The sequence below is a fragment of the Pseudorasbora parva genome, chromosome 17, assembly GCF_024679245.1.
Source record: "Pseudorasbora parva isolate DD20220531a chromosome 17, ASM2467924v1, whole genome shotgun sequence".
In the NCBI taxonomy this organism is placed as follows: Eukaryota; Metazoa; Chordata; class Actinopteri; order Cypriniformes; family Gobionidae; genus Pseudorasbora; species Pseudorasbora parva.
The window spans coordinates 33442746-33468125 of record NC_090188.1 but is presented as its reverse complement, the minus strand read 5'-3'; the positions used below and the strand labels follow the sequence as shown (position 1 = coordinate 33468125).

At 37.8% G+C, this 25380-nt stretch overlaps 1 protein-coding gene across 1 annotated transcript in view; it reads left to right on the top strand.

The window, feature by feature from the left end:
• dhx57 (DEAH (Asp-Glu-Ala-Asp/His) box polypeptide 57) overlaps positions 1-24706 on the top strand; it is a 29067-nt gene extending 4361 nt beyond the window's left edge. The window contains exons 5-22 of the mRNA XM_067420922.1: positions 1989-2110; positions 2210-2408; positions 3783-3907; positions 3981-4114; positions 4483-4537; positions 4655-4869; positions 11508-11624; positions 11738-11834; positions 13210-13383; positions 13519-13719; positions 15935-16211; positions 16304-16399; positions 18724-18807; positions 18896-19033; positions 23327-23401; positions 23478-23612; positions 23811-24011; positions 24093-24706. Of these exons, the coding sequence (XP_067277023.1) occupies positions 1989-2110; positions 2210-2408; positions 3783-3907; positions 3981-4114; positions 4483-4537; positions 4655-4869; positions 11508-11624; positions 11738-11834; positions 13210-13383; positions 13519-13719; positions 15935-16211; positions 16304-16399; positions 18724-18807; positions 18896-19033; positions 23327-23401; positions 23478-23612; positions 23811-24011; positions 24093-24236 (2589 nt within the window). The 3' untranslated portion in view covers positions 24237-24706. The remainder of the gene's footprint in view (positions 1-1988; positions 2111-2209; positions 2409-3782; positions 3908-3980; positions 4115-4482; positions 4538-4654; positions 4870-11507; positions 11625-11737; positions 11835-13209; positions 13384-13518; positions 13720-15934; positions 16212-16303; positions 16400-18723; positions 18808-18895; positions 19034-23326; positions 23402-23477; positions 23613-23810; positions 24012-24092) is intronic.
• Positions 24707-25380: the final 674 nt, after the last annotated feature.

Sequence of the window (25380 nt, the reverse complement as noted above, 5' to 3'; positions counted from 1 at the left end):
TGGAGCCTAAAAACATTTGACAAAAGCAAAAATAAGGCTGTAAACAAACTTCAGTACAGACGCATGACTTCATCTTCACCACCACTAAGCTTCAGATTACTAGGTTAGCTTGCTGGTGTATTTTATGTAGTAGAATTAAACGTTCAAATATTTGAGTTTGTGTGTTAACCACAGACTAAAATCCCACTGACTTCAGGACAAGGGCACAGGAAGTTTCTGGGTTTCGGAATCATTCTTGTAGCACTTTACAAATTTCTTCCATGGTTTTTGAAGATTACTAAAAAATAATCTGAAATTATATGATAGCTTTACGTATCATACATATCAGACTGAAATGTACATTTTATTCACTGAATAGCTCCACTCTAGGCCTGCGTCCCAATTAGCCTACTTATACCAGGGTTCCTCAAACTCGGTCCTGGAGGGCCATTGTCCTGCAGAGTTTAGCTCCAACCCTGATTAAAAACACCTGAGCAAGCTAATCAAGGTATGTAGGATCATTAGAAAATCACAGGAAGTTGTGTTTGATAAGGGTTGGAGCTAAACTCTGCAGGACAGTGGCCCTCCAGGACTGAGTTTGAGGAACCCTGACTTATACTATGCTGTAAAATGCATATACTATGCTGTCAATGAACCTTTGAATATTCCAATCAAATATGATTTCTGACCTGTAAGGTTGCCAGAATAATAATCATACACTGTTTGTTAATAGGCCAGAGGAGAACTGGCACCCTGACTGAGTCTGGTTTCTCCCAAGGTTTATTTTTCTCCATCATGCCCTGATGGAGTTTTGGTTCCTTGCCACTGTCGCCTTTGGCTTGGCTTGCTCAGTTGGGGACACTAAAATGTCGAAGTTATTCAACTAAATATCCAAATAAAATTAATTTATTAGGTAATTAATTAATTGTACAAACTATAATACTGATCTGCCAACATTGTCGCTATATGACAAATGAATAGAGCTGAAGAACCTCCAGAACGACTGTACAGCCGAACACTGTGGTGTTTAACACTGTGAAGCTGCTTTAAAACAATCGCTATTGTAAAAGCGCTCTATAAATAAAGTTCACTTGACTGTAAAAGTACTGTTTTGTGAAAGAAAAATACATGATTTTGAGTGTGTATCAGAAGAGTAGGCAAGCGTCATAATGGCGTCTTTATTGGACAGCTCTGTCTCTGTGTGCATCCTGTCACCATTTACACTGCCTTGTCACTCATATTGTCAATGTTAAAATCCTCCACATTCAATTTAATTTAATTTTCTTACCGCTTCGGAGAGAAATGTAGTAGCATGTGGATCATGTTTGCTATTTGCATAATGATGCATTTAAAAGTTAGTGACCAAACTTATATTCACAAAGTTCACAATGCTGTTGCAGATGAAATATAATGTGGATAACACTGAATAAATATATTTTTGTTAGATTAGATATTGATAATGATAATCTAATCTTTATCTAAACCTCTACTCTCCAGCATATTTGCCAAATTTGTAGTGTTTTAAACACTTTTTATTAGTGTTTGTAGTTCTAATCAAATCCTTGTTCAACACACAATGGGTTGCAGGCAATATTAGCTGTTAGAGTGTGCATGGATCTGCACTTCAGATTCTAACCGGGTTATAGACCATCCAGGTATCTTTGGACTACTCATTTCAACATTGTGCATTCCAAATCGTGCGTCGAATACTACTTAGGGCGCATGGTATGCCAATTGGGACTTTAAATCAAATATGTTAACTTTAACACTTCAGGAATTATGTCAAACTTCATTGGTTCTTCAATGTCTGGTCTAATTATACTTTTGGAGTGATTTCTTTATCATTTTAGAGCTTGACAACACTATTTCCCAATTCATTTTGATATATATGGAAGAGAACCGCCAGGATATTGTTAACATTTTCTGTGTTACACAGAAGAACTTGATTGAAATGGATTTTCCAGCATTATCATATGGGTGCAATGATCCTTGTGTTCTCTCTCTGTCAGTCTTCAAGGCGGTATACATCGATGCAGGAGCAGAGGCAGAAGCTACCTGCATGGCAGAAGAAAGACGTCATACTGGAATGTTTGGATAAGAACCAGGTTCTCGTCATCAGTGGGATGACTGGGTAGGACTGTGATCTTCAGCATTTGTATTATGTTAATCAATTTTGATTTTGATTTGATGTTTTTGACATCTCTTCATGTCTAAATTAACGTAACTTTAGGTGCGGAAAAACCACTCAGATTCCTCAGTTTATCCTGGATAATTTCCTCCAGACTGGGCGGCCGGATAGAGTGGCCAACATTATTTGCACTCAGCCGCGCCGAATCTCTGCGATTGCTGTGGCGACCCGAGTGGCCCAGGAACGAGCAGAGGCTTTGGGTCACTCTACGGGCTACCAGATCCGCCTGGAGACCGTCAGGGTAACACATTTTTTACATGCCAACCACATTTACTGGTGCTACTTGAGACTGAGTGATACGTCAAATGTTTACATTATGTTCTTAAAGATTTTTATTGTCACTTGATTATCATTTGTTAAATTACCACTGCCATAATTGCTTGAATATGCACGCAAATAAGTGTTTTGATTATTGATTATTACTAGATGTGTTCACATATGGCAGGTTCGGTTAAATTAAACCGAACTCTGGTGTGATTGCTCTGCAGTTCATTTGAATAAGTGTGAACTCTACCATAGAAACCTTGGTGCTCACCAAAAAAGCGTATTATTTTACAGTATACAATGTTCTTGTGCGTACTTACATAAGAAAATACTGGGTAATATAAGGTAACTACAGAGGATAAGATTAGATTTAGTTGTTGAAATTTCTGTGAAAAGTACATAGTATGTACATTGGGAGCAGGACTATAAAATAAATTGCTACTAGACTGACCAAATTCATCTCAACTAACAAAACAACAGGATGTGATGTCACAAGATGTGACCCTAAAAGGGACAGAAAGCTCAAGCATACCTATTTCTTCCTGTCATAGACTCTACATTGGCCATTACTTTTCCTTTCATGTTTCAGAACCGCGTTCTGTTTTGACTTTATCATATGTTTGACTAGTTATGATGACTTATCATATGTAGGATACGCACATACGACCAGCACATTAAGCACAGTACAAATAATTTTTTTGGAATCTATACAGTATTTCCAAATAGTTCACATTTTTTGTTTGTTTTAAAGGTTAAAAATGACAATGTGAACGCTAAGCGAACCAGGACTAAATGTATCATTTTCTTTTTTAGTCTGGACCAAAATAAACCAAGGGAACCGAACTTCAAGTCCAAGCTATAATACGGCAATAATAAATGTTTTATTTAATATTTTAGTTCCTGTATTAATCATTTTAAATTAAACTGGTCACAATTTGGGTCTTTAACATTCCTTAAAGGTTTTGAAAGAATTAAAAATGATAATATTGTGAAATGCTATTGCAATTTAAAATAACTCTTTTCTTTTTTTATGTATTTTATCCCATGATGGCAATTTTTCAGCAGCCATTACTTCCTTCAGAAATCATTGTTCTATGCTCTAGAAACTTTTCATATTTTTAATGATGTTCAAAACAGTTGGGCTGCTTTTTTGTGGAAACTGTGATATATTTTCATTAGGATTCTCTAACAGAAAGTTCAAGTGATCAGCATTTACTTAAAACAGAAATCCTTTATAATATTTAAAATGTCTTTACTGTCACTTTTGATCCATTTAATTTGTTATTTCTATAAAAAAATGAAATCCTGTTCTTCCTAATATCATTTATTTTGTATGTTTTCTTGTATCCAGTCCTCTAGCACAAGGCTGATGTTCTGCACCACCGGTGTCCTTTTGCGGAGGCTAGAAGGTGAATCTGAGCTCAGAGGCATCACACACGTGATCGTGGATGAGGTCCACGAACGGACCGAAGAGAGGTTTGTGGCAAGCAAATATGCACATTATAACACATGATTTGTGTCTGACAGTAAAATGATTCCTGTCTCGCAGTGACTTCCTGTTGCTGGTTCTTAAGGATCTGATTGTAAAAAGAACGGATCTGAAAATAATTATGATGAGTGCAACGCTGAATGCTGAGCTCTTCTCCCAGTACTTTAACAACTGCCCCAGCATCCATATACCAGGTACTCTGCCCCATCACAGACAAAGAAGAAACCCTTTAATAATATTTTTTCTTTATACTCTTTTACAAAGTATTGATTTTGTTTTTGGGGTCTATAAGAGTATATCTTCTAGAATGCCTAAATGTAAAAAACAAAAAACACAAACCTATTTTATCAGGCCTTATTATACTCAAACAAAAGTTGAAATGGAAAAAAAAAACATTACATTTTTCTTTATACATTCACAGAATCATGTTATGGATACTTTTTTACCATGAAAAAAAGATTCTTAGTGAACCTATTAAAATAAGCAAACTCTGTAATTTATAAGGATGTAGCCTATCACACATTTCTTAATACTTTTTCAAAATTGACTTTCCCATCTAAAGGACATACATTCCCAGTGGAGCAGTTCTTCCTTGAAGATGCCCTCGCTAAGACCAGGTATTGACATAAAATACATATTGCTCAGTCTACGATTATTTTTCGAAATGTATTCTTTTACACAATACTAAAAATATACAGTCTTTACAACTCATGTTTTGTTTATTTGTTGTCAAGGTATGTAATTGAAGATGGCAGTCCATACCGACGGTCCACAAAGCAGAATCGTCCCCCCGGTCAGGGTGGCTCCGCTGGGAAGGGCCGGGCTCCTGTTGAAGACTTTGATGATGATGATGGCTGGTCCTATACCTCCTTAATGAAAAAGGACTCAATTAAAGACTCCGTCCCTGATCAGCAGCTCAGTCAACAGGAGCTCACTGTCCGATATTCCAGTAAGAACACTAGAAATCTGTTATTTATTTTTTACCTCTTTTTTTTTTTTACACTTGTGCTGTGAAAAATTCTTTACCTTAGTTGGTGTTTCCAATTGCTTGTAAATCTCTCATTATTTTTGACTTAAAACTCTGTCTACTAAATGCAGATAAATTAGCACTGAGTTTATTGATGAGTTTGCTTAAAATTTAAGTGGACATTACAAATTATGATAGATTAATAATTCTTGGTGATTTTTAATTTTACACGTTTGCAACAAAGTTACTTTGTTGTGCCATTTATTGACTGACACACCTCTCATGTTGAAAGAAATCGGGAGTAAGTGCAGAGACTTTGAGTGTGCTCTTTAAAGATGATGATTATTGTAGTTCTATTTAGACTATAGGTGAGCAGACATTTGCTCATCTCACTTGCACAAACCAGATTCTGTATTCCTCAAAATGAACAAAAACTGTGAAATGCAAACACAGAATATTCCAGAATATAGTTAAGTATATCACAAATATACGTTTCGACTTAAAAGGTAGGATAAGTAAGAATTATCTAAAACACTTTTGTCCAAATTTGTTTAAACTTTCTTTATATGTCAATACATAATTAAAATGTAAGTACTCTGAAAAAGACAGTATAAAAATCGAGTGACTCTAAACTTTTTGATCTGCAATAAACACCGCTCATTATTTTCGTCCAGGACGAATCAAGTGATTGGCTTGGGCGACTGTCTAGCTCTCTCGCTACCATGGCTACCACCCCTTTTGCTACAGTATCTGCCCACATGCGCGCACCTGTTTGATGTGAGGAGTTCAAGCATAGATATTTAATCGTAGATGGAAAATGTATATGAAAACAAACATTGACCCTTTGAAAGTGATTAAATTAAACTAAATGTAAGAGTATTTAAAGAAGATAAACCGACATATTTCTGCTGTTTTATAAGCATGCCCTTCTGTCAGCGAGTCTGTTTTCTATTTTTGCTAAATTAAAGCCACTGTGCATAGTTCTTGATCGACTTGACCTGATTAACATGAAAGAGAACCGATTTCACCATAAAATCATGTAGTGCAGTGTTCCGTGTGTTTCATAATCACCACATAACACCCAGCGCTGTAAAATAAATTATTAAATTTCACGAAAACACATCACTGCCAGAAGATTTTGCCCAAACTCTCAAGGCCTGTTTAAATGATTAAACTAAGCGTATCTTAACTTTAATGTTACATTTATCAAGTGAACAACATATATACAGCACATTATTATATCCATGTGTGTTTGGGAATGGGGCATTTGCAGCAGATATATGCGTCATAAATCAAAGCACATCTCAGAGGAAAACACCGGCAAATGTGACAGAATGGACGATATTATAGTCTGTATTTGCAATACACGGTTAAGCTGCGAGTGATCAGCGAGACAAATGCTGCCAGAATGCGCAACAGACGGGCGTCGGACACGCGAGGCTCCCGCTCTCCATATGCACTGTTTCTGCCCTGTCAACCATAGATATGTAACCATATCTATGCTGTCAACATGCTTGCACGTGCAGTGTGACATTTGAATGATGTCACTACATGCACTCCGCTCCTTCTTCTCCGCTCATCTCAGGTAAATAATGCGTCTTCCAGCTGAACGGTCGCCGTAGCACGTTCATGTGTTTTGGGGGCGTGGCTTTGGAAAGAGCCCAGAAGGGAGAAGGCGGAGTGAATGGAAATAATGAGCTGTCTTTATAACAGTCTTGACAGGTCTACAGACACTCAATTTTTAAACTTTCTTTTTCAGAGTACTTACATTTTAATTATGTATTGATACATAAAGTTTAAACAAATTTGGAAAAAAAGTTTATTCCAAAAATAAATAAATTGAATCCAATATATTTGGCAATATTATTGCATAATGAGAGATTTATAAGCAATTTTGGTCCCACTTTATATTAGGTGGCCTTAACTTCTATGTATTTACATCCAAAACTAAGCACAATGTACTTCTTGTGTTCATATTGTAAACATTTTTGCTGATATGGAGTTGAGATACGGGTATGGTTAGAGACAGGTGTGGTGGTATGGGTCAGTTTAAGGGTAAAGTTAGGGACAGGTCAAGTCAAGTCAAGTCAAATATACTTTATTGTCCCGAAGGAAATTTTTCTTAGGCGCAGTGCCACAACAGCAGTAGAACATACAGTACACAGATAAACAACAAGATACATACGAAAATGTACAACATACAACATACATACATACAGCAGCAGTACTGTAATCATACACAATCTGTGCAAACCCTGCATATAAAGTAAGTAATATCAACTGGCTCTAAAGCAAAAACATTCTTATAATAGAACCTTGGCTCAGCTAAAACAAATCTGCAATACAAACATATGAAACAATAAATAATAAATAATAATAAAAACCATTCCTGTGAGCAGATTAGAATATTCAGGAATATAAAATCAAGTAAATTAATGGGCCTCTTTGTTGAGCAGAGTAATGGATGTGGGAATAAAAGAGAGCTTCAGACGGTTAGTTTTCCATCTGTAAGCTCTATACCTTCTGCCTGAAGGGAGAAGCTCATACTCTGTAAATAAAATGTGAGAGGGATCATTAACAATCCTATGAGCCAGTCTAGAAACAGTGCCTTCGTAGATGGACTGCAAAGAAGGCACATCTTTTTGGCCTATCACTTTCATAGCTGTTTTTATGAATTTTTGAAGTTTGGATTTTTGTTGGAGTGAGATACCACCAAACCATGCAGCCATACCATATCTGATAATACTTTCAAGAACTGCAGAATAAAAGATCCACATAACTGCCCTGCTTACACCGAACAGCCTGAGCCGGCGGAGGAAGTGCAGTCTTTGGGCCAAGCGCCCACACAGACAATCTACATGTTCATTCATTTTCAGGTTACTATCCACTAGAAAACCAAGGTATTTGAAAGTGCTGACCTGCTCGATCACACTATCATCAATTATAACAGGAGCATGATCTCTCACTGTTCTTGGATCAAATATCATCTCTTTGGTCTTTTTTACATTAAAAACCAGATTGTGTTGTTCACACCAACTCTTAAAATAGTCGATCTCATGCATGTACACAGAAGGGCAATCATCTTTATACAGTAGGCTTAAAATTACTGTATCGTCTGAGAACTTGATGACATGATTGTTACAAAGACGGCTTCTGCATCCATTTGTGTACAGTGTAAATAAAAAAGGAGAACTCACACAGCCCTGAGGAACACCTGTGTTAGAGTATTTGATTGAGGAGAGGACATCATGAACTCTAACTTGCTGTTGTCTATCTGTTAAAAAAGAATAAAACCACTTGATAATAAAAGAGTTCACATTCAAATCAGACAGTTTCTGGACCAGTTGCAGAGGTAGTACAGTGTTAAATGCAGACGAAAAATCAACAAATAAGACCCTAGCATAAGCTTTAGGGTTTTCCACATGTTTGTTGATTAGATGCATTAAGGTAGCAATTGCATCCTCCGTACTGCGACCCTTTCTGTATGCAAATTGGAACGGATCCAAACTAGAGTGAACATCCGTCTTAAGCATGTCCACAATGATCTTTTCGAAGCACTTCATAACCACAGATGTTAAGGCTATAGGCCTTAAGTCATTGTTGACAGTGGGACAAGATACTTTTGGCACCGGGATAATTACAGATTTCTTCCACAGAGCGGGGACAGAGTAGTTCAATAAGGATTTTTGGAAAATTGGACACCAAGCAGCGGTCAGTTCCAGGGCACAAGTCCTCAGCAAGATGGCTGAAAGGCCGTCCGGTCCAGCTGATTTTTTATTGCAGACCTTATTAAAAACTGTGTGGACCTGTTTAGGATAGATAGTAGGACAACAAGAAGCAGCACTAATCGGTAGGTTATCAAATAATCCAGCACACCCTTGGGGAGGATTCATGGTCTCAAACCTGAGAAAGAAGTCATTGAGTTCATCAGCTCTCTCAATGTCATTAGTGGTGGAAAGCTGGATCCTGCTGGGGTTCATGTTAGTGATGCTTTTCATAGTGTCCCACGGTTTTTTATTGTCCATGGAGCTGAAACTGCTCTCGACAGCCTCTCGATGTTTGGCTCTTGCATTCCTTAGAGCAACATTTAGCTCCCTCTGTGCCACAGCTAAAGCTGTTTTGTCCTTGTTCCTAAAGGCCAGTTTCTTTTTGTTAATACAGATCTTAACATCCTTTGTTATGAAAGGCTTATTGTTCGGATAGTGTACAATGTCTTTCTTAGCCACAATATTTTCTGTGCAGAACGAGATGTAATCCGTTATGGCCTCAGTTGCCTCGTTGAGATCTAGTCGGTGAAAAATGCTCCAGTCAGTACTATGGAAACAGCCTCGCAGAGTCTTGATGCTGTCCTCGGTCCATTGCAACACAGTTTTGTGCTGGGGCTTGTTGGACTTTAGCACAGTTTTATAAGTGGGCAGCAGGTAAACAGTAGAATGATCTGAATTTGCGAGAGGAGAAATTGAGTTTGCCTTATAGGCATTTTTAATATTACCGTAACACTTGTCAAGGATTGAACTGTGCCTGGTTGAGCATTTGACAAACTGATAAAAGCCAGACAGTGCCACTTCTGGCTTACAGTGATTGAAGTCGCCAAGAATGAAGAGAGGAGCCCCTGGGGTACGCTGAAGGAGTGTATGAGAACAGTCAGCGAGTAGGCTAGCTGCCCTCTTAGCGTTAGCACTGGGAGGAACATATGCAGCACAGATTATGATATTGCCGAATTCTCTTGGCAGATAAAAAGGGCGCAGAGAGAGGCATAACAGTTCTAAATCAGGGCTGCAAAGTACGTCTCTAACAGTGACTTGTTTACACCAGCTGTTACTCACATAGACACATATGCCTCCTCCTCTGCTCTTCCCGGATGTTTCTTTCCTGTCGGAGCGCCAGCTGGTAAATCCTTCCAGCTTCACCAGAGAGTCCGGAATATCTGTTGTTAGCCACGATTCAGTGAACACCAGTATACACGAGTCCCTGTATTCGTGGCAGTATCTAACGTTGACCCGGAGCTCGTCCATTTTGCTCCGCAGCGACCTCACGTTGCTAAGTATTATAGATGGCAGAGGGGGTCTAAGTCCTCTGCGTCGTAGCCTCTGTCTAACACCCCCTCTTCTGCCTCTCTTACGTCTCTGTTGTTTAACGGCAGACTTGACTGTCTCTGGGACTAACGCCGGAGCTGGTGCTTCCACGTTTCGCAGGGCAAGCAGGGCTTCTCTTGTGTAGACCAGCCGCGTCCCTGTGTGTGGTTGCAGAGGAGATGAACTTTTACCCGCGAGTCCGTTAGATGGTCCAGAGTGGACATTTGAAAAATAGTTCATTTGCTCACTGTGTAAATTCACAGATCAGAGTTCAGAATGGTGGCTGCCAATAGCATGTTAACATGCACGCAAACTCACGCTAGCTAGCGCAAACTGCGAATCCTCCCGATAGCAAATAATCCAAGTTTTAAAAGTATGTCCTTAAAGGTTAGCCCAGATTATCACGTTACACTACATAAGAAACGCTGACATGCATAACTATGAGAACTAAAACGCAGGCAAACCATACCAAAAAACAAACAAACAAACAACCACTGCTGAGCGACACTCGCCCGGGTCGCCAGCCGTGCAGCGCCACCGGCTGTGGTGTTGTGTTGTGGGTCAGTTTAAGGGTAAAGTTAGGGACAGGTGTGGTGGTGTGGGTCAGTTTAAGGGTAAAGTTAGGGACAGGTGTGGTGGTATGGGTCAGTTTAAGGGTAAAGTTAGGGACAGGTGTGGTGGTGTGGGTCAGTTTAAGGGTAAGTTAGGGACAGGTGTGAGTGGTATGGGTCAGTTTAAGGGTAAAGTTAGGGACAGGTGTGGTGTTGTGGGTCAGTTTAAGGGTAAAGTTAGGGACAGGTGTGGTGGTATGGGTCAGTTTAAGGGTAAAGTTAGGGACAGGTGTGGTGGTGTGGGTCAGTTTAAGGGTAAGTTAGGGACAGGTGTGAGTGGTATGGGTCAGTTTAAGGGTAAAGTTAGGGACAGGTGTGGTGGTATGGGTCAGTTTAAGGATAAAGTTAGGGACAGGTTTGGTGGTATGGGTCAGTTTAAGGGTAAAGTTAGGGACAGGTGTGGTGGTGTGGGTCAGTTTAGGGGTAAAGTTAGGGACAGGTGTGGTGGTATGGGTCAGTTAAAGGGTAAAGTTCAGGACAGGTGTGGTGGTATGGGTCAGTTTAAGGGTAAAGTTAGGGACAGGTGTGGTGGTATGGGTCAGTTAAAGGGTAAAGTTAAGGACAGGTGTGGTGGTATGGGTCAGTTCTTAAACTTCTTCAGTTCTTAATTGCAAGATATATTATAAACTTGCAATTGTTACTTTACAATCATGCAATTAGGCAAAGTTAGGTAAAGTTAGGGACGTGTAGTGGTATGGGTCAGTTTAGTTTTTTTTTCCCCCCTCGGAATGTAACGTCACAATTGCGAGTTTATAATATATCTCGCATTTAAAAAAGTCAAAATTATCTAGTTTTATTCTGTTGTGGAAACAAGCCTCCATACATTTCTGCCTTTAGCGATTGTAAAAAGTTCAGCCTGCTTGTTAAATGTATTCTTTATATTAGATATAACACACTGTACTCTTGTGAGTGAAATCCTTTTGCTTCTCTTAAGATTACTCAAAGTCTGTAGTGAAAACGTTGGCTGCTATGGATCTTGACAAAATCAACATGGACCTAGTGGAAAGTCTGTTGGAGTGGATTGTTGATGGAGACCACAGATACCCACCAGGTAAAGAGCACAATAAATCCCTGCACTACATGCCAGTTTAAAATAATTACAGCTTCATTGTCAAGGTTAAAAAAGTCACAGTAATTGACTGTTTTTTGTGTGTGAATCCACAGGGGCTGTTTTGGTCTTCCTTCCAGGACTGGCTGAAATAAAGCAATTATATGAACAGCTGCAGTCTAATAGGATGTTCAATAATAGACGAACAAACAGGTACATTTCTCGAATGGGGTCAGTAGTTTATTGTCATTCATGTAAACAAGCATTAAAAAAAAATAGTCTCTATGAATGAAGTATTCTATAAGTAAGTTTGTTAAAGAAAGTATTTAATCTGAAATCAAAGGAATATGTTTGTGCACCGTGACATTATTTAAATTTTAATGAAAGTCATCTAACCCTTAATATTATGAAATGGCTATGTATTTGTACTACTGTATCTGTAATTTATGTGAATCAGCTGGTACATAAAAGAGTTCAGGGAGAATAACCATTGAGAGTAATGGAAAAACATAAATTATTATTAACATTATTACTATATCATATTCATATTTTACACTAATGTTTGGAAGTTTGGAGCAAATAAGGTTCTTTTTGGAAATATAAATTAAAAATTTTATTAAGCAAGGATGCATTTGACCAACTTAACTCTTTCCCCGCCAAACACAGAATTTTCTGTTATTTGTGAGAAAACCAGTCCTAGCCAAAAAGCCAGGAACAATTTTCCGTGTTTTCACTGTCAGATGCTAAGGGGGCACTATTATGCATCTTCTGAATGAGTACTGAATCTCCTGATTAAATCATACTTGAGTAAAACAAGTGATCGCATGCAATCATATGCAAAGTAACGTTATCATCATCATTAAGCAGCATATGAATCAAAACTAACTAATGTTACTGAATGAAATGTCGACCCAGGACGAGCAGGACTCTGCAAGCATTAGGGGTGTTGATGGACTCAGTCTACTCCATCTGTGTTTGATAATCGTTCTGAATCTGATCTGGATACAGTCTTTCACAAAAACGTGATTTTCTCAGCTTTTTGTTCCAAATGTTGCTTTTTTATGAAACTTACCCATATTCAAGTGTTGATATAAATGGAATGCATGAAGCTCGAATAACCTAGCTCTTTCTTTTTATATATTGCATGCTCAGATATTCCTTAAACAAAATATTCTATGGGATATTCAATTTTTGTGAAAATTGTCAAAAACCCTGGCGGTGGCTGGCAACTTTTTTTTAATGCTTGTGGGGAAAGCGTTAAAGTGACAAAAATCTAAAGATTTTTGTATAGACTGTTCCTAACAGTTTTTTTTTTTACAACAAAAATAATAAATGTTTCTTGAGCATTAAATAAGCATATTCTGCATGACAATATTCTACATCCTTAATCCTACCCAATACTTAACAACTATCTTAGTAGCTATTAATAAGCAGTAATTAGGAGTTTATTGCGGCAAAAGTCGTAGTTAATAGTGAGAATTGGACCCTAATGTAAAGTGTGACCAACAGTAATTTTGATTTTGGGCTCTGATTCACCTGTAAAAAGGGAATGATGGTATTTAGTTATGTTTGTGTGTAAAATTTTCAGGTGTGCAGTGTATCCTCTACACTCATCTCTGTCCAATGAGGAGCAGCAGGCGGTTTTTACCCGCCCACCTGAGGGTGTGACCAAAATCATCATCTCCACCAACATTGCTGAAACTTCTGTCACCATCGATGATGTTGTGTATGTCATAGACTCTGGCCGGATGAAGGAGAAGAGGTTTGACTCCGTTAAATGCATTTTGGTGCCAAATTGTTTGTTTAACCGTCAAAAAATATATAAATATTTTTCCTGGATAGTACTGAATGTTCCTTGTGGATTTGGATGCATCATACATTTTTGCATGTGTGTTAGGTACGATGCTAGTCGCAGTATGGAAAGTCTAGAGGATGTGTGGGAGTCTCGTGCCAATGCTCTTCAGAGAAAAGGCCGCGCCGGTCGTGTGGCGTCAGGTGTCTGCTTCCATCTGTTTACGGGCCATCGCTTCGTACACCACCTGAGCCAACAGCAACTGCCAGAGATCCAGAGAGTTCCTCTGGAGCAGCTCTGTCTAAGGTAACCATATTCATATTGGGCAATCTTGGCCTAATGTTTAGCGAGTTAGACTTCTAAATGGAAGGTTGTGGGTTGGATTCTCAATACCGGCAGGTATTGTCAGTCCATTAAAAGTCTATCCACCAGAAAGTATGATGTTTCAAAACATTTATACAGTGATTGTAAAATAAATCCTTATGAATTGAGCTATTTAAAGGAAGTGTATGGATGGTTGTGGCCAAAACTGGTACTTTTAGGTTGCCAGATAGACTGCAGGATCCAGCAGGAACATTTGTAGCTGTAGCTTTGGTAACTAGAGCAGAGCTGGCAACCCGGATACCGAAACACCGCTGACTTTGTGATTGGTTGATAGGTGGAGGGTAGCGTTTCAGGCCAAAACACAACATGTCAACATCAACATCAGTTGAGGGCTGCCAACTTTTAAAAGACAATATCCTGGCTGGACTACTGTTGTCAGTGAAATAAGTATTTGAAATTAATTTTATTTCTTAATGTCTAGTGACATAACAGGGCCATTTTATGATTAATTGGAATACATTTCTTATATACAGTTCCTTTAAAGTCTTCTTTAACGAGAAATGATTGAAAAATTAAGTTATTGAGGTTTATTGGCCTGTCGCCTCAGCACATTTAAGTTTCTGCAAGAACCAGCGCATCAGGCAAGTACGGCTGAGCTTCCATTTTTTTATTTTGAGTGCTCTGTATGTGTGCTGATCAATGTTTATACACTATATTTTACATGCTGAGGCGCAAAGTGCATGGAAGTCGCCAACTTTCTGCAGAGTCAATAGCTACAGACCTCAATAGCTACAGTAGCCTTTAGATTAGCTCAAGAACAGTGTGTAGAGAGCTTAATGGAATGGGTTTTCATGGCCAAGCAGCTGCATCCAAGCCTTACATCACCAAGTGCAATAAAAAGTGTTGGATGCAGTGGTGTAAAGCACACTGCCACTAGGCTAGAGCAGTGGAGACATGTTCTCTGGAGTGAAGAACCATCCAATCCGATAAACAAGTCTGGGTTTGGCGGTTGCCAGAAGAACGGTCCTTGCCTGACTGCATTGTGCCATGTGTAAAGTTTGGTGAAGGTGGGATTATGGTGTGGGGTTGTTTTACATTTACATTCATTAATTTAGCAGATGCTTTTATCCAATGCCACTTACAATTGAGGAATACAGGAAGTGAGTCCTGACCTCAACCTGATAGAACACCTTTGGGATGAATTAGAGTGGAGACTGCGAGCCAGGCCTTCTCATCCAAATTCAGTGCCTCACCTCACAAATGTGCTTCTAGAAGAATGGTCAAAAATTCTCATAAACACACTCTTAAACCTTGTGGAAAGCCTGCCCAAAAGATTTGAAGCTGTTATAGCTGCAAAGGGTGGGTCAACTCCATATTAAGCCCTACTGATTAAGAAAGATATGTCATTAAAGTTTGTTTGCATGTAAAGGCAGGCGTCCCAAAACTTTTGGCAATATAGTGTATGTGAATACAATTCAATCTATTCATCATCATGTGAAGCTATCGTGTCTATTCAGAAGACTTGTATTTAAACTGCTTGATTCATAAAGATATTTTTTAATATCTCTTTATGATTGTTTTGAACCATAATTTAATTTTTTTGTAAACAGACTTTCAATGGAGGTACAGAAATCTCTCCAATTTCATTCAAAATATGTATGTTTGTGATTCAAAAATTATTGAAAGTCTTTGTTGGGATTACATGAGCATAAGTAACATTTATTTTATGGTGAACTATCCCTTTTAGGGTGTGTTCACACTTGGCTTGTTTGGTTAGATTAAAACGAACCCTGGTGGGATTGCTCTGTTAGTGGGGTTCATCTGAATAAGCGTGAACACTGCCATCCAAACCCTGATGCACACCAAACAAGCGGACCAGACTGCTGAACAAATGGGTCATGTCTGCTTCCATATAAACTTTGGTGCAGTTCACATTAAATATGAATGCTCCTTTACACTCCCTTTGACTCCTTTACACATTTTATAATCTCTTCACGAGTTGGTAGAAGCTAGTAGAAATACTATCATATGTAGTCTACGCACATACAACGAGTGCATTCAGCCCATCACACAGTATTGGTTTGGTTGTTCAGTAAATTCCTTTACAAAATGCACATAATGAAAGCCAACCAATCAGGCTGGGGAGGACTCACCCTAATAGTTTAAACTTGACCCTGTTTCTGCTCTTCTCTTACAGGGTTAAGGTGCTGGATGTGTTTGCGGAGCGTCCTTTGGACTCCGTTTTCTCCCAGCTGATTGAGCCTCCCACAGAAGGCAGTCTGGAGGCCGCTAAACAGCGTCTGTGTGCGCTGGGCGCCCTGACGGTTGAGGAGTCTCTTACTCCACTTGGCTGGCATTTGGCTTGTCTGCCCGTGGACGTCCGCATTGGTAAACTCATGTTGCTGGGAGCCATCTTCCGCTGCCTGGACCCTGCTCTCACCATCGCCGCCAGCCTGGCTTTCAAGAGTCCATTCGTAAGTCACTAGACACATGGAGTATATGATGACACTCCAAAGCATTACTTTGTTAACTGAGAACCATGCTCTCTTGATGGCCACACTCACAGGTGTCTCCCTGGGATAAACGAGAAGAAGCTAATGAGAAGAAGCTGGGTTTCTCTTTGGCAAACAGTGACCATCTAGCTTTGCTGCAGGCGTACAAGGTCAGTACAGGCTCTGATTAAATGAATGACTAGAGATACATTTTTATTAAAATATATTATTATAAAAACAGAATAAATATATTAAATATATAGAATAAAATATAACATGCAATACCATTTGAAAAATATATTAACATAGAAAACATTTATTTTATATTGTAATATTTTTATTTTTTCAGTGTTAGATGGTAACACTTTATTGACGTAATTACACGTTACAAGTACTGGACCACTTTATATTAGGTGGCCTTAACTACTATGTACTACCATTTTAATTCATCCTTTGATACAATGGACCTATTGTGTACATACATGTTTTTAGGGCTGTCAAAGTTAACACGTTAATAACGCGTTAATGCAAATTCATTTTAACGGCACTAAATTGATTAACGCACGTTAACGCAGCGCGCATTTTCTGTTTGATCCTTAGCCCATAGTTGGTGAAATCAGGATAAGCCATAGACGTAAAGGATGCAGCAGCAAACATTAATAGGGAAAGAAAATGGTTATCATTAATATTCTAAACCAAAAGTGCAGTTATTGCATATAAGCTACCATATTTTCTGTTTAACCATATTAGACACCAGGTCGGAAGAAAAGTCTGTTTACATTGAGCACATTCTCTGCAGTCCGAGCGAATACACTGAAGCTCACTCTCGCTCATGTTTGAGGTAAATCATTGACACATCACCACTTACAGTACATGTGTTATATTGAACTAAATGCATTACAATCGGCTAAAACGAATGCACAGGTTACTCTTCTGAACAAGAACGCTCCCGAGTCTGTGTTCTTCACACTGTTCACGTGAATTGAGGCATAGTTCGGCGCGCACACGCAAAATACCAGCAGTTCAATAGAGAGCGCGCCTCTCTTATAGGGGCCACACTATACTCCTACTCGTTGAATATGGACCTCCTCCAGTATGGTGTGTTACTGGTGCGCTCACAGGTCCACATGACAGCTTTCACATTACCAGTTTTTCATACGAACTGCGCCCTGTTCTGAACTAAACTGCCAGTAATACTATCTTTATTTATATTCTTAAAATGAGAGAAATTCCTGTTTGTTCATGCCTCTTAAGCCTAGCTTAAAAATTCAGAATAAGTTCTTTGATAAACATCTATAACCTTTGATACATATCTAGTCTTCGTGCTGTTTTATTGATTATTATTGAATAAGTGTTATATGGTTTCACTAATAATAAACGTACATTTGCATAAAGCTTACATATTTGTCCATATACCCATGTTGATTAGAGTCTTAAAAACTTAATTCAAACTTAATTTAAGATACATTTACAACAAATAAAAACCTGTGATTAAATTGTGATTAATCGTGTGTTAACTCATGACAACCATGCGATTAAAAAATGTAATCGTTTGACAGCCCTAATGTTTTTACATTGTACTTGCATTTTAAAAAATACCTGCATGTATTTATGTCTGTAATTAATTTCTGTAGTTACATTTGTAATTACACAGTTGGCACTTCCCTTATATAAACCTACCCTTAAACTGTCCCACACCACCACACCTATCCCTAACTTTACCCGTACCCCACCTCAATATCAGCAAAAGAGCTTTGCAATACAATTTGAACACAGTAAGTACATTGTACTTATTTTTGGATGTAAGTACATAGTACTTAAGGCCACCTAATATAAAGTGGGGCCCATGTACTCACTATAGTAATAAAAGTAAATGATACATACTTACAAGTAACTAACCCTAAACCAAACCCTAACTGTACCTCTAACTATGTCACCTTAAAATACAGTGTAACCTAGATTTTTAATCAAATAAATGGAATCCTGGTAAGTGTAACAGTCTTCTTTCAAAAATATCCTGCTGAATTTTATATAAAGCTCTACCATTTTTATTATTATTATTATTATTAATATTATTCTGATAGATACATAACACAATTAAATAACAGTAAAGGAGATAATGTATAATTAATAATTCACTGTAATTGTACATTATTTACTTAAAATTCACTCAAATATTTTTTTCAATATATTGAACTTTTATTTTTTTCATTTAAAAGGCTATCAGAAATGTTTGAATTTGACACTAGCAACACCTCTGCTAATTAGCCCAGCAGACATTTTATCAGCCAGTTCGAATAAGTAAAAAACTTCTACCTAAAAAATCTACCTCTGATTTTCATATCAGTCAGAATGCCTATTTATTCATACAATTCCTAAAAGTACGGATGAAGATCTGGGCCTAGTTCAATATTTAATACATATACATTTATAATTTATAATTCATGTTCATGAAATGTGCTGTTTGATATAATCACGAAGACTTGTGTTTCAGGGTTGGTGTAACGCAGCACAGAGTGGCTTTAAGTCTGGCTACCAGTACTGCAGGGAGAACTTCCTCTCGATCCGGGGCTTACAGGTGAGTCTGCTCTCTCATCAGCTCAGCGAAGATGTCAGTCATCTTGCGACACTTGGAGAACTTTTCTGTTTTGTGTGTGTTCTCCCAGGAGATAGCAAGTCTGAAAAGGCAGTTTGCAGAGCTCCTGTCTGACATTGGCTTTGTGAAGGATGGTCTGAAAGCTAGGGTCATTGAAAAAATGAGCTCAAAAGGAGGTGATGGGGTGCTGGAGGCCACAGGCTATGAGGTAACAGTCATACTTGAGTGCTGGCTGGGGTTAAACGAACTACAGGGGATTTTTAATTGTAAAACATTTTAGTTTTTCTTAAATTAAATATTTATTTACATTTATTTCATTATTTATTAAATTATTACCAGTCTGAGACAGCTGGTTTTAGATGTAGTGAGTAATAATATAATGTGAGATTGTTGACTGTTTGAGCAGTGATGTGATGTGTAACCTAAAGATCATAAACAAATAAAGTTGCACAACAGAATAATACAAACAAAAGTTTATGCAAATCTACATAACTATTTTAATTAAGAACTATTCAGAATAATAATGTTTATGTTATTACACTACTGGTGGCAGTATTTTTATTTATTTAGCAAGGACAGATTAAATGAATTAAAATTAAATGATTATGCATTTATAATGTTAAAAAGCACTTATATTTCAAACTGTTCATCAAAGAGTCCTTTCCACTTCCATCTATAACCATTTTAGGTGCACTTAGCTGAAAACTGAACCCTAAAGATAATAATACATGAATAATCAATCAATTAATTAATCATACCTATTTACAATCCGCAAATAGATAAACATTTCAAATAAAAATAAGGCAGTTTTTAAGTCACCTTTTAGTTTCTACTCCAGTTTATTGGTTCATTTCTTTTCTCGCCATTACATATAACCTTGCAAATTTGACTTTTGTTTCTCAGAATTGTCAGTTTATATCTCACAATTCTGACTTTATAACAGAACTGTGAGTTATAAACGTGCAATTCTAAGAAAATAAGTGTTTTTTTCCCCCTTTAGAATTGGATTTTTTACAATTGTTTTCTTAAATCTTTTAGTCTGTGCTGTTTTTCGCTAGCCTGACGTGGTCATACTCAATTCTAGTCAGAATATGAGTCTGATACTGCTCCATTGTAGCCTGGATGCCAGCCGAACTTAGCCCCGCACACAAACTTTTTAGGTCGGGCGGTTCGGTCTGGCCTCGCTCCATAGAGGAGTAATTATCTCTGAACAGAAACTGTTCGGACCAATGAAATCATCAGGGTGGGCTTTAGACGATGATGGACAGATGATCAACAGTAACGTAATCATGCACGTCATCAAGGGGGCTTGGATTTAGGGTTGGGCGATGTCACCTAAATCGGCTGCTGACGATGTGTACAGTAAAACATTGCGATGGACGATGGGGGGGGGGATAATAAATAAAGGCAAAAATAAATAATTTGCCTTTATTTATTAGGCAAAGCTAAAAACAGGTAGCATTGATACATTTCCCCCCCCAATAACATCAGGTTATACTGTGATGAAGATGAATTCCTGTAAGATTCATAACATATACGGTGTTTTGCATGTAAGAGTTTCCATGATGAAAGCATTGTTGATTAGTAGCTAAAGCTAACTTGGTTCTAAAAAAAAAAGTTCCTGGATGCTGTGTACTAGCTTTTACACATGCATTTTGTTATCTAAAGTTAAATTTTGCGCAATTCAACACGACAGCGATCAACTTGAACTAAGCCATTAGTAGAGTTGATAAATACTCAATATGCTAAGTGCATAACATGGTAACTTTATGCTAAGTAATGTTATGTTAGCTATATTATGCAGCTACGTGTGCTTGTGATACATGCTTCATGAAAACATAAACCAAAAAAAAGTATAAACAAAATGAAAGATTACCTGTCCAGCAGAAATACAGCCAGCAAAGACTCGCTTTTCAGCCCCTTGAGGTCCCTCAGTTCTCGACATCGTTGGAAAGCCACGCTGATATTTACTCGCGTTTGATTTCTTTGTTTATCCAAAGACTTCTTCTGCATTGCCTTTACATGTAGGCCTACTGTCTTCCTTTTTTTTGCATTGTTTGCCTTCGCTGACTGCAAAACCCGGCACTGTGCATTGTAAATGCTTTTGCTCTTCCTTGGGGTGCGCGCATGTGTGGGCAGAACCTGTAGCGAAAGCGGTGGTTGCCATGGTAGTGAGAGAGAGTGACAGTCGCCCAAGCCAATCATTTGTTTTGTCCCGAACGAAAATAATGAGCTGTGTTTATTGCAGATTAAAAAGTCTAGAGTTACTTGATTTTTATACTCTCTTTTTCAGAGTACTTACATTTTAATTATGTATTGACATTGACATGTATTGAAAGTTTAAACGAATTTGGACACAAGTGTTTTAGATCATTCCTACCTACCCTACCTTTAAAGGTCCGTTTCGGTCAGTGAAATTTCTGTGGATCCCTGGTAAAAATGCCTAAAACATATGAAACGGCTTAATATTCTAAGGCACACGTGGATAAGCTTAAAAGGCCTTAAGTAAGTTGGGCTAAATCATTAAAATGTATGATTTCAAAAGCCTTTTAGCTTAACGCAGCTTTCTTCAGGATACACATCCATTGTCTACAAAAACATTCATTTTACTGTTTACAATCAGTTGTTCATTGATCAACAACTTTTTAATTGTTTTTATGATTTATCCTAATTTATTAAAGGCCTTTTATGCTTAACCATGAGAGTGCCTGTGATATTTTAATGTTTCATCTAATATTTACAGTGGTGGTCAAAATTGTTGGTACCCCTGGTAAATATGACCAAATATGGCTGTAAAAAATTAATCTGCATTGTTTATCCTTTTGATATTTTATTTAAAAAATAAATAAAAAATCTAACCTTTCATTGAAGTAAAAGAATTGAAAATGGGGGGTAAATCACATTGGCCACACTTGTTGGCACCCTTTTATTAAATACGTTTTATTAAATACTCTATTCTTCTGTAATGTCTGATGAGTTTAGAGAACATCTGACAAGAGATCAGAGACCATTCCTCCATACTGAATCTCTCCAGGTCCTTCAGATTCACAGATCCATGCTGGTGCTTCTTCTGCTCAGTTCACCCCACTCATTTTCTATAGGGTTCAGGTCAGGAAACTGGGGGGGCCATTGCAGAACTTTTATTTTGTGCTCGGTGACACATTTGTGTGGTGATTTTTATTTTATTTTTTGGATTGTTGTCCTGATGGCAGATCCAACCACAGCCCAATATAAGATTTCTAGCAGAATCCTTCAGGTTTTGATTTTTTATATTTTGGTATTTGCTAAAATCCATGATACCATGTATCTGACCAAGATATCCAGGACCTCCAGCAAAAAAATAGGCCATTCAATATATTTTTTTAGCATTAAACTTTAACATTAAAGATCCAGTGGTTTTTTTAGCCGTGGGCATGGGGTGCTTTTTGCACCAAACCCGTCTGGTAGATTTGCTGCCAAAAAGCTCTTTTTATAGTTTCATCTGACCACAGAACCAGGTCCCTTTTGACTTTCCAGTCATGTCTTACAACTAAATATGCTGGAGTTTGTTTATAGATGAGGGAGGTGGATTATTCTTGAAACCCTCCCAAACAACATGTGGTGATGTAGGAATTGTTAGATTTTTAATTTTTTTGGGCTTTCTGACTCAGAATCAACTAATCTCTGCGATTCTCCATATGTGATCCTTGGAGAGTCTTTGTGCACTCAGACGTTCCTCTTTGCCGTGCATTAGGACGATATAAACACACGTCCTCTTTCAGGCAGATTTGTAACATCTTTAGTTAAATGGAGCTTCTTAATTATTGCCCTGATGGTGAAAATGGGGATTTTCAGTGCTTCAGCTATTTTCCTACAGTCACTTTCTATTTTGTGAAGCTCAAAAATCTTTTGCTGCACATCAGAACTATATTCTGTTTACTCATTGTGATGAATGATTAAGGGAATTTGGCATTTGTGCCTCCTTATATTTATACTCTTGTGAAACAAGACATCATAGCTGGACAATTCAATTCCATGTTCCTTGTCACCCTGGTGTGCTAAACTTTTTTAAATATTAATGTAAATATACTTCAGAGATATTTCACTCATAAAAAAATCTAGGGGTATCAACAATTGTGGCCAACGTGTTTTGGAGAAAAGCATTTATTTCATAAAGTGAATTACCTTACTTTACCTCAATTATTTTACTTCAATGAAAAGTTGGATTTTTGTGATTTTTTTTTTTTTTAAGTAAAAGATCAAAAGGATAAACAATGCCGATACATTTTTTTACAGCCATATTTGATCATATTTACCAGCGGTACCAACAATGTTGACCACCATTGTACATCTCATATAATGAACACCAGTGGCTATGTGCTTATACCACTATAGCAAACCCAGTTGTCTTGTTTTTGATAAAAACATGTATGTTAAGTAGCAGAAATTTATGAAATCAGTTCTAAAGTACCCACAGCATGTGACCTGTTCTTTAAACAAACTGGTTTTCTGTCCCTTGAAGGCCAACCTGAACTCTGATAACACAAAGTTGATGTCAGCCATGTTGTGCGCCGCCCTCTACCCTAATGTAGTTCAGGTCAGTGTTGCAAAATTATCTTGGAATGTTGTATGTTTAGCGTGAAAGAGTTTATAACGTGTTCTGTTTTGTTTAGGTGCGATCTCCTCAGGGAAAGTATAAGCTCACTAGTAAAGGAGCTATGAAGATGCAACCCAAAGCAGAAGAACTGCGCTTCCTGACCAAGAATGACGGAGCCGTCCACATACACCCTTCATCTGTCAACTTCTCTGTAACTATCACACATAAACTGCATCTGCTATCAACTCAGTTTTATCTGAAATCACAATTCAAACCACCTCCATATGTGGTTTGTAACAGATTTGGATTTTGCTGTCCAGACTGTCAAAAACCCAATTGGATAAATACAATTTTGTTTGCAGTCCGATCTTCATGTGCTGTCAAATCTGAGAAGTTTCACTTTTTGTAGGTGCGCCACTATGACAGCCCGTACCTGGTGTACCACGAGAAAGTGAAGACCAGTCGAGTGTTTATCCGTGACTGTAGCATGGTGTGCGTATATCCCATGGTGCTGTTCGGTGGGGGGCAAGTGAGCGTGGACCTGCAGCGTGGAGAGTTCATTATCTCTCTGGACGATGGCTGGATCAAATTTGCTGCTGCGTCACATGAGGTAAAACAGACTTACTCTAGTATAATATGCTATGCTAGTAGCATTCAGTGGTAGTATTTAATTTGAAACTCTTTTATCTAGGTTGCCGAGTTGGTGAAAGAGCTCCGGTGGGAGTTGGATCAGCTCTTAGAGGAGAAGATAAAAAATCCCAGCATAGATCTGATCAGCTGTCCTCGAGGATCACGCATCATACACACGATAGTGTCACTTATCTCTACACAGTAACACGCGTTCATCCAATACACAGAATGTCTGTTTACACATCCACATACTTTTCACAATTTAACGAAAGTGGGATGTTCACCTGAAAAAAGCCTTAAGGCATGTCAGATTTTGTTGAACTGTGTGTAGGCAGTTAATACATTTTCATTTTAGTTAAAATTTATTTTACAGAAAAAAAAAGAATGTACTTTGCATTTTGTGATTTCACACAAACAGCCCATGAAGGCCGGAGTCCATATTGGACTGCTTTAATGCAATATTACAGAAATAAGCACTAACAGCAGGCCTGTGCATGAATTTTAAGTGTATGGCATGAGGTATATGTGAGTGATTTGCTAAATATACAAGACATTATGGTGTTTTGAATTATCAGCCTCTATGATGATGTGGGGCTACTATGAAATGTCATATTTTGCCAAAAGATGCATTATCAAATGTAATTAAAAAATAAAACGTAATATAAGATCTGTGGATATACTTGTTTAAAACTTGTTTTTCCTCAATCACTTTTGGTACTTGGGTTACACAATAACATTTGTTTCATATATTATGTTGATATAATTTGTAAAAATGTTAGAAGCCTCTTTACATGATTACATTTTTGGGTAACTATTATGATATGCCCAAAATAAGATGCCTAAAATAAGTTATTTTTGTAATCCAATTATTACATGACATTTATATTTTAAGGTTTGGATGTATTAATAATAATAATAATAAAAAGTATTTTAAAACTATTTCAAACAATTGCATTGTAATGAAATCAGTATGTGCATTACAGAGATTTCTATAGGGGTGCAGCCTGTATAATGTAGTTTCACACCAATGAGAATGTGAAGCATGTTGTACAGTATAAGCCACGTTGCCACTTCGAGAACTTTCCCCAGGAACTAGGGACTTTGAGGTGGTACTCTGTGTGTTTTGACCGCAGGAACCGGGGTCTAAATCAAGTTCTGGGTAAAAATGCCTCAAAGTGGCCCTTCGGTTGAGTTCACTCAGCATTTTGTTTCAACCTAAAAGTCTGTAAGCATTGTAAAAGTCTACAGTGTGTGCAGTAAGAGTTGTTTGCTATTCGAATCAACAATAGAGTTTAAGAAATATGACCAATGGACTGACAACGAGATTCAGGCTTTATTAAAGAGGGGTT